General features: G+C 37.9%; 1 protein-coding gene across 4 annotated transcripts in view; it reads left to right on the forward strand.

Annotated features, from left to right (window-relative positions):
• FRMPD4 (FERM and PDZ domain containing 4) overlaps positions 1-15,094 on the forward strand; it is a 342,098-nt gene extending 327,004 nt beyond the window's left edge. For 3 of the 4 annotated variants that reach the window (XM_019283039.3, XM_039550457.1, XM_039550448.1), the window contains 7 exons: positions 1,710-1,836; positions 4,165-4,254; positions 4,846-5,028; positions 8,253-8,391; positions 8,960-10,021; positions 10,345-11,616; positions 12,738-15,094. In XM_019283039.3, coding sequence (XP_019138584.3) covers positions 1,710-1,836; positions 4,165-4,254; positions 4,846-5,028; positions 8,253-8,391; positions 8,960-10,021; positions 10,345-11,616; positions 12,738-14,092 — 4,228 coding nt within the window. In that variant the 3' untranslated portion in view covers positions 14,093-15,094. Of the gene's footprint in view, positions 1-1,709; positions 1,837-4,164; positions 4,255-4,845; positions 5,029-8,252; positions 8,392-8,959; positions 10,022-10,344; positions 11,617-12,732 lie in introns of all 4 variants that reach the window. The other variant, XM_039550465.1, reaches the window with a different exon arrangement.
• Positions 15,095-15,556: the final 462 nt, after the last annotated feature.

The raw sequence follows: 15,556 nt of genomic DNA on the forward strand, positions 1-15,556 counted from the left end.
GCTCTTTAAAAGTGAAACTTTAGAAGTAACTTGTAGATTCTTTAAGGTTGTTTCTTTAGTACGTCCGTATGCACGCACCAATTTTAGGTTTATTCTTTGCCACTGAAATTGATTCAGGTGTGTTAAGAGGGGTACATTTTGTCCTTTTGGTCCATTTACTTTTTGGTCATCTGTTTGGGCATATGAAATAGACTATAAATGTAAATAAGATTAGCTCATTTGCTTTCAGTGATTTAAGATCTAAGTTTATATGGTCTGTATGCTCAGGTTTTAGTAGAGATTATTATAGTAAGATTCAGATTGTTGCTTGGTTCAGAAGACAGTAGGTCACAGATTGGAGTTTGTAATATTTCTTAAATGCAGTGATGCCTTTTCCTGGTCTTAAAATCAAGAGTCAAACACGGTTATAAGGGAAAAAGGGATTTTACCTTGGTATTTATTTTAAGGATCCTTAGGTGCACACATCCAGGTCGAATGCACCTCAATGCACACTGCAATGCACACCCCCAAAAGATCTGGTATAGCATTATAGGTTTTATTAATTAGCATATCTATCAAAGATTCCCCAATGAGAGGCTTGAATGAGCCCCTCTCCCCAAGGAACCTTCCCCTGGATAGTTCTATCTTAGTTTACAGAATGTGTTCTGGAGAGGACCTTGGGGTCTGGGGCATATTGATCCCTAACTACGAAACCTCTAAGATGTTGAGTCTCCTAGCTGAACAAACAAGTCCAAGAATGTAGGCAAAAAGCACTAAGAATACAGAAGTTGTAAAAAGGTATAAAAGGGGTATAAAAGAAAAGGTAAGTCATATAAAAGAAAAGAAAATTCATCATGGCATCAGCAGAAGTACTCCAGTAGGCAACTGTCTTACGTTAGATACCAGATTAGATGTATAGATCATATAACTACATATAGATATAGATGTATAACTACAATGAAAAAGTAACATTGGAAAGTGTAAATGTGTGTATACCACCTTGGATTAAAAAAAAAAGGCAACAAAACCTCACAACAGAACAAAACCCCAAGGCCTTAAACTTTTTTTGCTGTTGCTTAGTTTGCTTGCAGAATGGAAATAATAACTGTTACACACTCAGAGTCTTGTAGGGTTTATCCATCATATTGAAGACAATGTTATATTCTATCCTATTAATGAATCTGCAAAAATAATTACTTACAAGCGAAGAGTCAGTCTTCTGTCAAAAGGGGTGCTTCAAGCAGAAAAATAACTTGGTAAATGGAGGCAAACTGGTTGCATTTGAGGAGGATCCCACCACTCCCCTCACCCCCACCCAACCAAAAGGTGACTAGAAAATGGCTCTGATTTCCATGTTCTAAAAGAAGGTTATAAAATAAAATTAAATCTGACATTACATTGTTAAATTATCTGCTATTTTAATTCTGTAATCGTGCTTGCCAATGTAATTAAGTGGTGTTTAACACAGACTTTAGATATCAAATTTAAACATTCTTTTCTGAATGGCATGACTGAAGAGATGGAAGGGATAGAAGAAAGATTATTTATAATTTTAAAATACTTTTTTCGAAATAAATTGTTTAAATTTTAAAAATAACATTTTTTCAAAACTCTGGACTTGATCAACTCTCCTGTTTTCAGCTAATCATTCACTTGGCATCATAGTCACCAGTCTTTAGATAAATAATCATCACAGGAATGTGAAATTAAATATATGCCTTTTATTGCAGAAAAGAATGGGGATTAGAGACTTTTCTTCCATCTGCTGTGCTGCAAAGCATGAAAGAAAAGAACATAAAGAAAGCACTTTCCCACCTTGTCAAAGCAAATCAAAACCTAGTTCCTCCAGGCAAAAAGGTATTACATTTGCATCTTAATGGAAAATATGTTTTAAAGAACAGAAAGTGTGGCATGCATGGGACACATTTAGAGCTAATCCTTTGGAGAAACACCTAGCCACTATATTTTCAGAGATCTAACTTTGGGTGCTGGTGCAACATAGCCAAGAACTATTAAAAAAAATTAATTATGCCCCAACGAAACTATCTTCTTAACCTGAGAATGACAGAGAACTGTTTATTAATACCTCATGTATGATAAAAAAAAATATATATTTTAATTAACTTAGCATTTTCTATGAATGGCAGATTTGCTAGGAAAGTTTTTGTTCTCTCTCTGATGCTCTCATCTGACATAACTGCTGTTTTTCAGATTGTTTTCTGTTACACTGTAGAGAAAGACTTTTCGCTGGCCAAGATCTAACTGGATAGATGATGGTCCTTGCAGTAAATGACCCTCCTTGCTGTTCTAAAATGCTTTTCTTAGCACTAAGCTTTCACTTCAGCTGGAAAAAACACAGATAAGACAATGTCTCTGAGAAATGCCTTTGTTACATGCAAGCTGAGACTGCTTTTAGACACCGTAATGTGGTTTCTTAGTGCAGGTCATCTTTTCTTGTTTGTAGTCAATGGAGAGAAATAGGCACTTCTAGGGAGCAATTCATCCCATCCCACATTCGGAACCAAAAATAGGTCAGATTGCCTGTGTCCTAGAAATGCTTATTTCTCTTCATGGACTATAAAAAGAACCTAAGAGTGACTAGTTGAGACATAAAATGAGCTGAATCCTGCTTCATGACAGTTTGTTTCTGAACCAAAAAACCACAAAACAGCTGGTGCTGAGCTAAGGCTCACTGTGATCAGCAGAAATCCTGCTTGGAGGTTTCAGAACAAATTGTGACTGTGAGCATAGCTTTATGCGTTTGACCTCAGGAAGAAAGGCTGAAGCACTGCATGTCTCCTATAATGCTGAAACTAAAGCTAAATTATCCCAGTTGCTTATTATTTATCTGGTAGTGTAAATTTGGGTTTATTTTGGAAGCCATCAGTGCTTCACAGGTGTAAGATATGCCTTACAGTGGCATAGTAGTATCAGTTCTTGGTTAGAAGAGATACTGCAACAGTCCCTTCCTGTAGCAAACCCTTGTTGGCTTTGTTTCATTCTTTTCGATTTGAGCTTTGGAAATACGTTTTTTGCCAACCTGCTTTTTTAGCAGGCAAGTCTGAGAAAGAAAGCATCTGAGCTCTTCATCGCCTCCTGTCTCACTTGTAGGTACTAACACAGAAACTAACTGATTTCTTTGTGCAGTCTTCTCTTCCTTCACATGAAGGGAAGCTTGTCATTCTCAGGATTCTCATGTTTTTTTACAACCCTTCTGTATTTCTGCACCAAGCGAGCACCTGGTGAAGCAAAGGGGAAAGCATTACCACTAGTTGCTCTACTTTGGATTCATTTCCTCCTTGTTGTCTAGGAAAAAATTACGATGGGGCCCATAAAATGCTGTTCAAGATCAAATAAGATTTTGAATTAGAAATCCAGTGACTGGAATGAAACTGGCAAATGATATGAGACTCTTTTATATTATCTTCTAGAAGTCCAGATATAAGGATTTACACCAGGGAAGTGTCAGGTTTGGATTCAGACTGGGTGAAATGAACTGTTTCTTGTTTCCCTTTTGTCTCATAAAGTATTTCTAAGTTTTCTTTTTTAAGTAGGTAGTTTAAGCTCAGAGGAAAAAAATAGGAGACAAATTCTGACATATTACATGATAAGATCATATGTATTGATATGCTGTATTTAGCTTTCTGATTTATTACCTACTAAATATAGTGGAAGAGTGCTATTTTAGAAAACAGGAAATGCAGTAGCAAGTTGGAATAATCTGCCAAACACCACAAGTACCTAGCAAAATGTAAAATACATAGCTGACACATGCACATTTTTTTGTTCTCTTTCTCTGTATAGGTACATAAATGTTTAAGAACTGATGGAGTTTATGAATGGAAAGCTGCTGTCTTAGCCTTGAAAACCCTCAGTGAACAGATGTTTAATCTGAGTACTTCAACATTTTGCCTTCATTAAAGCAGTTAGCATGTTCTTGAAGTGCTCTGATCTGCCCATTCCCAAGTCCTCAGTGCATTTTAACTAAACAAGCAAGATATTAATTTTAAGAATGAAACTGTTTCTCCTCATCTGAAGCTCAAGCATCTCAAGATTTAGTTTCAGGCTCCAAAGAGCTGTTGTGGAAGACCATTCTCTTTATATTATGCAAATATGTTTTCTTTCTGAATTTTATTATGTGATGATTTCCACAACTACCTCTTACCCCTGTTTCTCCTTTCTCAGCTCTCTGCTCTGCAAGCCAAGGTGCATTATCTAAAGTTCCTCAGTGATCTACGATTATATGGAGGGCGTGTCTTCAAGGCAACACTAGTGGTAACATTTCTCTCAAAATAGTCTCCTCTCTTGATTTTTTTTTTTCCTAATGCCTTTTTTTTTTTTTAAGCTGGATCATGTAATTTTCTTTAGAAATTTAGGTTCTATTCTTATGCTTAAATATAATTTTTAATTGAACCAAAACACTTTTTGTTCCTTTTCATCTTGAAAACAACGTATCTGTCATAATAAAAATATACCTGGAATTTGGAGATAGATAGCACTTTCTTAGCAAATAATGCCATCCAATTATCTATTGAATGCTAAAATTGTTAGTCTGGAAAAATCTTAATGACAAAGTTTTTCTTTTAACAGAAGCAGAGTCCTTCCATCGTCTGTCCATCTAACTATCCACCTAAAAACTAGAGTGCAATCAACATCCAGCAAGAAATTCCTTTACTTTTTTTTAAATTACGAATCAAGTATGCTCTTGTGTATTGTATCTTCCTAGAAAAAACATAATAATCTTTAATGTAGAAATGCCTTTCAAATGTAACTCTATGTAACTGAAAGAAGGGATTGGTGATTTCTGTTACTATGCAGTACCTATCATGTTTTTTACTTGTTCTTTTTTTTCTTTTTCTGTTAAAGCAGGGAGAAAAGCGTTCAGAAGTGACTCTGTTAGTAGGGCCACGGTATGGAATCAGCCATGTGATAAACACCAAAACAAATCTTGTGGCTCTCCTGGCAGACTTCAGCCACGTGAACAGAATTGAGATGTTTACAGAAGATGAGAGCAGTGTTAGAGTTGAGCTGCATGTCTTAGATGTGAAAGTAAGTTTGTTACTGATTTGTGTTGAAATAGTATCTTTTAATAATGTTTTTGTCTTTATTTGAGTATTAGATCAAGCTATGCTGTTCTGAACATTTTCATGGCAATAGTACTCTGGGAGTGCATTTTCAGCTCTTTTTTTGTCACAGTGCATATATACTACAGGTTGGGCTACAGTGTACCAGGCTGGTGTATTCCAGCACCTGCATTCTATTTTGATTTTTCTCTCAGCTGACACCCAGCAATTTGCATCTTCATGAATTTCCATGGTAAGAAGAGGTGATGGTGAAATTTGCCTTCTTTTGAAGCTCCTTCTAGTGTAATATACAGTGTCATTACCAGTAAAGAATTGCCAGCTGCACTGAACCAGGGTCCCCTGTAATCCAGTGTTACATCCACAAAGTTCACTGCAAGTAACCACATAACAGTTCCCAATTAAATAGACTGCTAAAGTGCATGGGTTTCTTTCTTAGCCTTTAGAATTCCAGTTCAGTGCTTTACCCGACGTAATATATTCACAGGTGCTCATCATCTACCTGTAGTAATTTAATTTCTTTTAAATCTCACTAACACCTCCCATCTGAGGCATCTTAGCAGCAAAATGAGTGGCGTTTTGTATGTTACACTGTCCTGGGTGTTTTTGGTGTGGTTTCTATTTGGCTTTGAAGTGGAAGCCTTCATAGACTTTCTAGGACATTAATCTTAACCAGAGATTGAAGGAAGAGCTCTCATTATACTTGAAACTTAAATATTTGATTAAAATAAATAGAACCTAACACTTCTTTTCGCCTACCCAGCTATACACAAAAAGCACACATGAGGAATATTTTACTAAGCTTTTGCTTTGAATACTTTAGGTTTATTGATCTGGAACTGTTTCCCTGTATTTAAGGTAATGAAAAAAACATTGTTATAAAGTAGTCTAGATGCTCTTTGACAGCAGCTTAAGAGAAATTTACGGGTTGGTGAACACAGCATCTCTTTCACTGTACTTAGCAATGGTAACATCTGAGGATAGCAGACTGCTTTGCCTTCATTACTGTGCTAAACTCATGGCCTTCTTGTAAGAAAGCTATTATCACCTTTTTACAGATGGAGAAAGTAATATCGAAATTAAATGTTTCCCATCTGCCCATATGTAATATGCAGCACCGTATGCCATAGTATTATGTATTACCATGGTGTTATGTTGTTATATATTATAATACTGTTACTGTCTTACTGTAAATTGTGCATATCCCCATCTCTTTGCACTTCAACACATGTGATCTCAAGCCCAGAGAGACTGACTAAAAATAAAAATCTAGCAGACTCTGGGTGGAATTTGACAAAAAGTTGCCTCTCTGTGGGGCGCAAGTAGGGGTTGAGACTATGTCCTGTGAAGGAGATGCAGGCACACAGTGGTAGGTATTCTCAAGTGATGTTTTCATCCTTTGACTTACCCTCAAGTAGTAGGTTCATATATCCAGGTTCTGAATGTACCAGTATGTTATATATTACATTATTTTCTAAATGAACAGACAGTTTAGATTTTTATTTTATTTTTGTTTCTTTAAATATGTTCTCAAGCATGTTTCACTTGGCAGAAGCAGGCAATAAAAGTTTAGCTGTCACAGGACTTTTCAGCAGATTACCAGTATTTCACAGCATTGTTTTCAGCAATCTGAGATTTTTGTGGAGTTCATAAGTTTCTGCCAATCACCGCAGAAAACTTGAGATGAATGTAGCATTTCAAATGTCAGTTTTTAGTAGTTGCTCAAAAGAACAGAGATTAATTAACCCAGTGTAGGTTTAATAATTTATAGTAACTATAAAATCTATAGTTGAATACCTTGAAAGAAGCGTGTATTGAATAGAAGCTCAAGCTGTAGCAAAAATAGGTTAAAGAAAAAAAAAACCCTCATATATTTTCCCAAGTTGCTGAAAACAGTTTATACAACATTCAGGGCAGCTGGAACATTTTGGCCCAAGATGCTGTAGCACAAGCCTTTAAAAGCTCATTGGACCTGTTGTGGGTTTGGTAATAAGGTGTGATCATCAGTTATGTTTTGGCCAGAGCTTCCATCAGAATCAGTTGTCTTTTTACTAGTAAGGGCTTGAGTAGGTTGGAGAGTCATCCTTGTTGCATGTGACATTCCGTCTGGAATGGATGGTGCAGGTCCTTGCATCTGTCTTCTGACAGTGGGCTCTGCATGCTGAATTATGATAAATTGTCACAAATGTCCACATACTGTGAGTCACTACACACTGTGAGTGATAAGATGGGTTGTCTATGGTCTAATTTCTATCTATGCATCACGGTAAGGGCTTCATTTTTATTTCCTGTCTAGGAGTTGCAGAGGCTAGCCACCTTAATAAATTACATTTGAGGAGAACAGCTTTTGGTATTAAAAGCTATCGAGACATGAACAAATTTTTAGGCAAGAAAATGTATACATAATGGCAAAAGAAAAATTAATTAAAGTGTGTTTCACATGGATGTCTTGGGTTCGCTGCTTGCTATCCTGGCAGCCACAGTTTTCAAAGCTCTGAGGTCTTTCATTTTTGTTAGGACTGGCTTTTTTTTTTTTACAGTGTTTTGGGTTTGTTTTCTTTGCTGATTACCCTCCTGGGGATCTTTCTCCATTCTCTCTGTCTCTGTTTATCTGCTTATTTTTTCACCACTTGTCTTTTCAGTAACACCAGGCTGGTGTTCTGTTGATCTGTCTCTGTTTCTGCTGTGTAATGACAGCTTTAGCCTGACTGCTGTATTTTATGAACCTCAGCTTTCCCTGACTGTTTGCTTCCCTTGTCATTCTTCCTTGCTTATTCTTAGTGCACCACATTTTCTGGGAAGCAGCAGATTCCCATACAACTGCAAGACTCCAGCATCTAATGTACCAGGTTCTTAACCTGTGGCAGATTCAGAGTAACATTAAATAGTGCTTTGGCAAGAGTAAGGTGTCTGTGCAAGAAAAAGATGGAGCACGAGTCTTAAAATAGTTAGCTTCATTCAGAAAGAGGGCACTCAGTTGTTAAGATGTCAAGTTGGACTTCTACCTTACTACAACTCCAGTCTTGACTAAACTTTTTATACTGTTTGATATTGGTAGTGAGGAAAATAAATTCTCAGTAAATTTTCAGTGTGGTGTTTGTGATGAAATTCCTTTTGCTTTGATGTAATAGTATGGTCAACAGGCAAACAAATTGAGGAGGAACAGCCTTAACTGGATTGTATTCTTCTTAGCCTATTACTCTTCTGATGGAGTCATCAGATGCAATGAATCTTGCTTGCCTAACAGCTGGATACTACAGACTGCTGGTTGACTCAAGACGTTCAATATTTAACGTGGCCAACAAGAAAAATGCAGGGAGCCGAGAAACAGGTATTTATTTCACAGTATGTTAATGATGGTCCAGTGTATAAAGCAGACATCAACTGAAGCCGGAGCACCTCCAGATAAATAGAAGGCTGTGTCAAATGAGATCTGATTGCTCACTCAGACCTAGCAACACAGTATTTATTCAGCTTTATAATGTTCTAAGATCCAGCCTATATTAGCATCTTCATGGCAAAATAAAACCTGTGTTGATTTTCCTTCATACTCTAGTAGACAGAGGCATGCTTCTGTGAGTGTTATTATTTTATATGCATACATCTTTTGTCAGAATACATATGGTTGGAGAAACCAGCTGCTTTTGTGTTGCTATGCCTGGAATAGCATTTTAGATTTTTTCTAGAGTACAGAAGTACCAGTTAAACTTTAGGTCATTAAATCAACAGGTATTTAACTTAGAACAGAGGTGAATTTGAAAGTGCCTTTCTGATATATTTGATGGCTCAACTATCCTATTCAGAGTGTTTAATACTCAGCATCAACAAATGATTGTTTACAAATTACATTACTTTGTTCTTTGATTTCACAATGTTGATTTTATTTCATAATGCTATAGGACCTGAAAATAGAGGGAAACATAATATCCTTGCTTCTGAATGGAATTGTATACCAAAAACTACCACTTTCCTGGCCGAAGGAGATCAGGAGGCTCAAATGTCCTTTGCTGATCCAAAGCAGAAGACTGTAGATGTTTCCGAAAGTCTGCTATGTCAAAAAGAACACAGACATCTCTACATAGAGAATACTTATAATTCAGGTGGATTTGATCAGCATCTGGCCAAGCAAAGTGACCCCGCTGAAACAGAAGAAAGCAGAAATTTTAACCAGCCTTCACTGCTGTCACTCTCAGGTTTGGAACCTAGCAAGAAAGCACAGGATTCTCCCAGGGGAGCAAAAGTTTCCTTTATATTTGGAGATCCCAGCTTGGATGGTATCAGTCCCCAGACTCTTGGCTATGAAAGGCTTTTGGATGAAAGTCCAGAAGTACTAGAAAAACAAAGAGCCATTTATCTTAGTAATGCCAATGATATTAAAGGCCTGGATTTGTCACCGGATGCTGAAAGCCTTCAGTTTGCTACAAATTCTGTTTATGCAACTATAAGCGATGGTAAAATATTTGGAGCTGCGGAAGGGATAGAAGAGCCTTTGCTGCATGATATCTGTTATGCAGAAAACACAGACGATGCTGAAGATGAAGATGAAGTAAGCTGTGAAGAAGATATTATGGTAGGAGAAATAAATAGGCCTGCTCTTCTCAGCCTTTCTGGTTCTAGTGATGACATTATTGATTTGACTTCACTTCCTCCTCCGGAAGGTGATGACAATGAAGATGATTTCCTTTTGCATACCTTAAACATGGCCATTGCTGCTCCTCCACCTGGTTTCAGGGACAGTTCAGATGAGGAGGACTCTCAGAATCAAGCGACACAGCCTAGAGACAACAAGGAGCAAGACAGTAATCTAGGCAATGATGACATTCCAGTGTCGCTTATCGATGCTGTCCCTACTAATACAGAGGGGAAGGGTGAGAAGGAGCTAGATGATGCCGTAGTCTCTACACTTCAAGCACTAGAAGCTTTGGCTGCTTCAGAGGAACAGCAGACGAATGACAATTCAGGTTCTTTCACCATAGTTACATTTATTCATTGAAAATCATTCCATCTCATCCATTTAGCTTTGGAAGTACTCCATTTCATGAGGGTTGGTTTGGTTTTTTTTTAGTTTTCCTTTTATTTTTTGCCGTCATTTTGCATACATCATATTTCATATTTAATGGAGCCACCACTGTTATTAAACTACCTGTCTCGGGAACTGTGCAATAAAGTCAGAGTATTCTTACAAAGAATATTTTTGTCTCTAATACACCCCCTTTTGCTTGTCACTTATCCAGGTGCCTCAGCTGCTGTCATTTAATTGACTCTTATTTTTTGTGGCTTGCAGGTGTAGCTATCCTGCGAGCATATAGCCCTGAGTCATCTTCAGATTCTGGCAATGAAACAAATTCCTCTGAAATGACTGAAAGCTCTGAACTAGCCACAGCACAGAAACAGTCGGAAAACACTGCACGTATGTTTTTGACCACAAGTGAAGGCTACCAACCACTTGTGGAAGAGCAGACTGAATTTCCCATTGCTAAGAATCAGGCTGGAGGGCCAGGAAAGAAGCCCTCACAGCCTTTGTCTGGTGGTCAGACCACAGAGCTACAGTCAAAAGTTGTGCCTTCAAAGCAGATTCTTCATTCCGACAACATGGAAATGGAGCCAGAGACCATGGAAACAAAATCTGTCACTGATTATTTTAGCAAATTGCACATGGGATCCTTGGTATATTCTTGCACTAGTAAAAGGAAAAATAAGATGACAGATAGCGAAGTAAAAGCATCCTCTGATGGCAATGCTACTGTGAAAAAGCAACAGGGAAATAAAAAAGCAGAGTCTGATGAAGACCTAAAAGCTAAATTTGGAACTCTGTCAGCAAGAGACAGCCAGCGCTTAAGCACTTTTAATGTGGAGAGAACTGCCTTTCGCCAAAGATGGTATGCTGCCGATGATGGGGCAGCAGATAAGCCAAGCCCAGAAACTGTTAATGGGAAGACTTTTCCAAGAGTTCCTGTCCTTGGTAAAACAGAAACTGACTGTAAGGATGAAGTGAATCCTGAGGTGGATCAGGATGATACCTCAGGGCTTAGCCAAGGGGAAAACTTCCTGTCAGATATGACTCCCGTGTCTTCAGCCAAAGACCTAAACGATGCAGAAGATACTGATTTATCTGCAGATGACCATCCTTCAAAGCTTCCAGAAGCTGAGCAGAGTGTGGCTAGACTTTGTGAATATCACTTGGCTAAGCGCATGTCATCTCTGCAAAGTGAAGGCCATTTCTCGCTGCAGAGCTCTCAGTGCTCTTCAGTGGACGCGGGATGCAGCACCGGCAGTAGCACATGTGCTACCCCTGTTGAATCCCCTCTTTGTACCTCTGATGGTAAGCACATCATCTCTGATCCATCAATGAAGGGCATTGCCTATGTTCCAGCTGATGAAAGAGCTGCCATTCTTCCAAACCATGGAACGACATACAAGGACCTGCACCAGCAGCCTGAAGCTGTGTGTCACAGAATGACGGTGCCTGTTGTGCATTCAGCAATTAATGCTGAACCACTTTTTGGCACTTTGAGAGAAGGATGTCATCGGATCCCCAAGATAAAAGAAACTACAGGTACAGCAGTAATAGAGTGTTTCTTGTGTTTATTCTTAAAGCTACAAGTTCATGTTGAGGTCTAGGCAAGACATTTTTATTATCTTTATCTGGAACTACATCAACAAGCTGTAGAAGATAGTGAGATTAGACCTTCAGTTTATCTGTTCATTTTACTTGTACATGTTGAGATATTCTGATGAGCTGCATACAACTTCTTAAAAACCCTCTCATTACAGTTAAAATATTTGGAGGGACACTGACAGAGAGGCCTCTCTTCCGCTCTTCGGAAGCATCTCCAAAATCCATAGTCACTTGAGTTCCTTGTTAGATTATGAAATTAATTCAGAAATTACATTAATGTAGGGGAGCAAAACCTTTGATTCATTTCTTAGGTGTCTTATATGCCATTTTAGCAGGTTGTCAAAAACATGCCAATATGAATAAAAAGCTCTAAATGTTAAGAATAAGAAAATGTCACTACCTTATTAAGCAGGTATTTCCTTCACAATCTGACAGTAGGTGTTTCTTTACAGTTATAAAAAAATGCACAGTTTTTCAAAGGCAGCATTGAAATTCTTTCAGTTGGATTTTAAGTGTTTCTTCCTTCTTGGGTTGCAATACTCATGTAGCATAGTGTGAGAATGCATGAAAATCCAAAAGTGGAACAGATTAGGAGTTAGAATGAGAAATAATCTTTCTCTGCCAAAAAACTGCCACAAAACCAAACCAAAATTACCATGAACGCATCTTTCCATACTGTTTCAGGTGTAGTTAAAATGGCGTTTTAATCTGAAAGTATTAATTAGTTAATTGAAAACATGCAATCAATGTATTAGGGGAGATTTAGGATGTTTTGTACATGATTTGCTGTTCCTTTTCTTGAGTAAGTCTGCTATAGTGAAATCAAAAAATAGTTATTCATAAGTTATAATTTGTTGACCGATTGTAAAAGGCATTTTAGTGAAATACAGAAGACTGCTAATGATTTTTTGTGGAATATTTTGAGGAATGCAGACCATTGGGAAATACCAGGAAACCATTTGTCCTGACTGTTAAAAGATATTTAAAAGTTCAGTCTATGAATATTATCAGGGTGATGTTTAATTATTCTGTCTGCTCTTCTACTACCCCTAGTGTAGCTTTCACAGAGCCTGAAAAGGGAAGACAAGGAGGCATGCCTACAGCTTTTCCTAGACAGCCTCTAGCTGACTCCATCATGCTATCATCCATGCTATCAGAATCAAAGGTGCCAAGTCAAAATGAAGACTCTTGTGACATTCCCAAAGTAAATCAGGCTTGTGGGGCAACAGTTAGTTTACGGCCATATGACATGATAGGAGGAAGCCTCAGGATGCCGCAGAACAAGAAAGTGCTGAGACGCAGCAGCAGCAGCAGCAGCATTGGAGGATCTGCAGGCATTGAGATGCTGTTTGAGAAGAAGGCAGCCACGACCAGATTGAAATGCCTGGACAGCACCCGAAAGGATGAATCCAAATTGGAGAGAAGGGTGGAATTTTCCCTGGGCAAAAAGCTGTCAAAAAGTTATTCTCAGAGTTGTGTGTACGTCAGCACTGATAGGAAGGACAGTAAGCGGTGTTTGGGCACAGGCACCAGTCAGAAGGACTCCAAGCAGTGTCGAACATTGCCCTTGCGAAAGCTGACCACCAGCACCTGGAGGTGTCGGGGCCCCTTTAGCTATTGCTTCCTGAGCAGAGGAAATGATGACAATGAGGAGGAAGATGACCAAGACAGCCATCAGCTCTCACATCTCTTTGAACCACAGATCCTGTGTGAGCTCTCAGAACCAGTTGCTCAGTTGTTGTCCAGTGACAATGAGCAGAAAGTCTTGGAGTCCCCAAAAGCTGCTGAGCCCCCATATGATGCAGTCAATGAGCATGAAAAGAGCAGTGCTGACACCCAAGGTGGCCAAATTGATGTGAATTTCAACGATGTAGCCTTCGATGCGCGAATCACACGAATAAATGTGATGAAAGAGAAAACTTATGCAATGCCTGATGGATTTATTGCAGCACAAAAGGATGCCAATGAGCTACTCTCACTGGTACGAGCAAGTATGGGCAAGAGAGAAGATTTACATCCAGAAACATATGACCTTAAACTTTCTAAGTACAAACAACTGTTATCTTTGGAATCGAGACAGTTGGGAAGTGCCTGCAGGAAAATGGCCATGGCTGATAAAAGCCCTGAGGAAATGCTTTTAGCTATGACTTCCAGCTTTCAAGTACTCTGTTGCTTAACAGAAGCCTGCATGCGTTTAGTTAAAGTCATGAACTCTCAAACACAGCAGCAGGAAATTATAGCTAAGATAGACGAGGTTGTAATAAACTACATTTGTCTTCTGAGGGCTGCAGAAGCAGTGTCAGGCAAGACCTCTGGTGATCCTAGCATTAAACTCTTGGCTCGACATCCGAATACCATGGCCGCTATTGTAAGCACACTAACACGTTCTCTAAAAATGCTTTTAAACAAGTAAAATACAAAAGTCACTTCATAATCTACCTTTGCAAAGCCATACATAAAAAACTTTTATTTACTGTATGTGTATGAACTAATGTAACAAACTCAGCTTTCTCTGTATATTTTGTTATTTTATATAAAATAGGTATGAGATTAAAAAAAGTTAAAATACTGAACATTGAGAAAAGTAATGACTAGATCTGTCCTTCGGTTTATACAAAAGCAACAGCCAAAAAACCCTCTTCCCCAAGATCAGAAAAACAAGCAGAAAAAAGTCCCATATAGGAGCAAATTGATGTTTGGCTATTTTTCATATAGTCAAATTTATGGTTGTATGAAGTGAGTTTCTAAAGCCTGTTATGTCAATGAAATTGTTTTCTGTTTCATCCAAGTTTTCACTTGGAGAATGCTCCATGTTTAGAATGATTAATTAAATCATAATGTATATAACACAATATTTAATGTTTTAAAATTATAATTTTTAAGCATTGAAAATAGCAAAAAGACATTTAAAATACAAGAGACTATTATAACTAACTAGAGAATATATATATAATAAATGAATCTTTTGTTCATATGGACTGAATTACCCGATTCTTCTTTTCTAGGAAATTCTGTATTTAAAAAAAAAAGTATTGGATATATGAATATACCAGCTTCAGAGGGTATCTGATGTATTGAACTTTAGTGTTGGCATTTTAGACAGTGCAGGTAACTGTGGAGGACTGAGGACACAGAAACCAGAGCGATGGTGGTGTTCTGTCTGAAATGAAAGATTGGTGCCATAATGGTCAGAACAGAATGTATGAGGCAGGTCTACACACCCTTTCCCCTGGTAAACGACAGGACCATCAGAAAATTCCTATGCTGTTTACTGTTTCATCATATATTTACGGTGCATCTGAACAACACGGACTGCATCTATTTTGTTAAATATTTTATACTTCATATTTTATGATTCTGAATGTTTAACTGTAAATAAGTTAGAAATAAAATGAAGTTTTCAGAATACAATAAATATCTCTGAAATATTTCCAGCTAGAGACAGTTCTTCTCTTGAGTGATGACAAAGGCAATTTGTGAATAATCTCTTCCATCTGAACCTTTCTGGAAAACATTTTGTAGTCTTGTGTTTGAGAGGCAGCCAAAGCAACAGCTCTCAATTCTGGCTGGCAAATAGGCTTTCACAAGAGCATCTGGTGAACTTCTCAGTGACCAAGGAGCAGCAGCCTCCATTCTCCAAACTCATGTAGGTAATTTTCACCTCTTTCTCGTAACACCATGTACAAGGACTATTACTGCTCATGTTTTCGAAACTTACCCTTTTGGTTGAAGCACATGTGCAGCTGTCTGTGCTGAACTAGAAAGATTAAACCAACAAAATTAAGGAAATACTTTCTTGCACTTCATAAAACCAAGAAATGCCTTTTATTCTGACTGCAGAGAAACATCTTCAGAAACACAGTATCAGAAGCTTAAT

This window comes from Corvus cornix, chromosome 1 (assembly GCF_000738735.6).
Source record: "Corvus cornix cornix isolate S_Up_H32 chromosome 1, ASM73873v5, whole genome shotgun sequence".
Taxonomy (NCBI): Eukaryota; Metazoa; Chordata; class Aves; order Passeriformes; family Corvidae; genus Corvus; species Corvus cornix.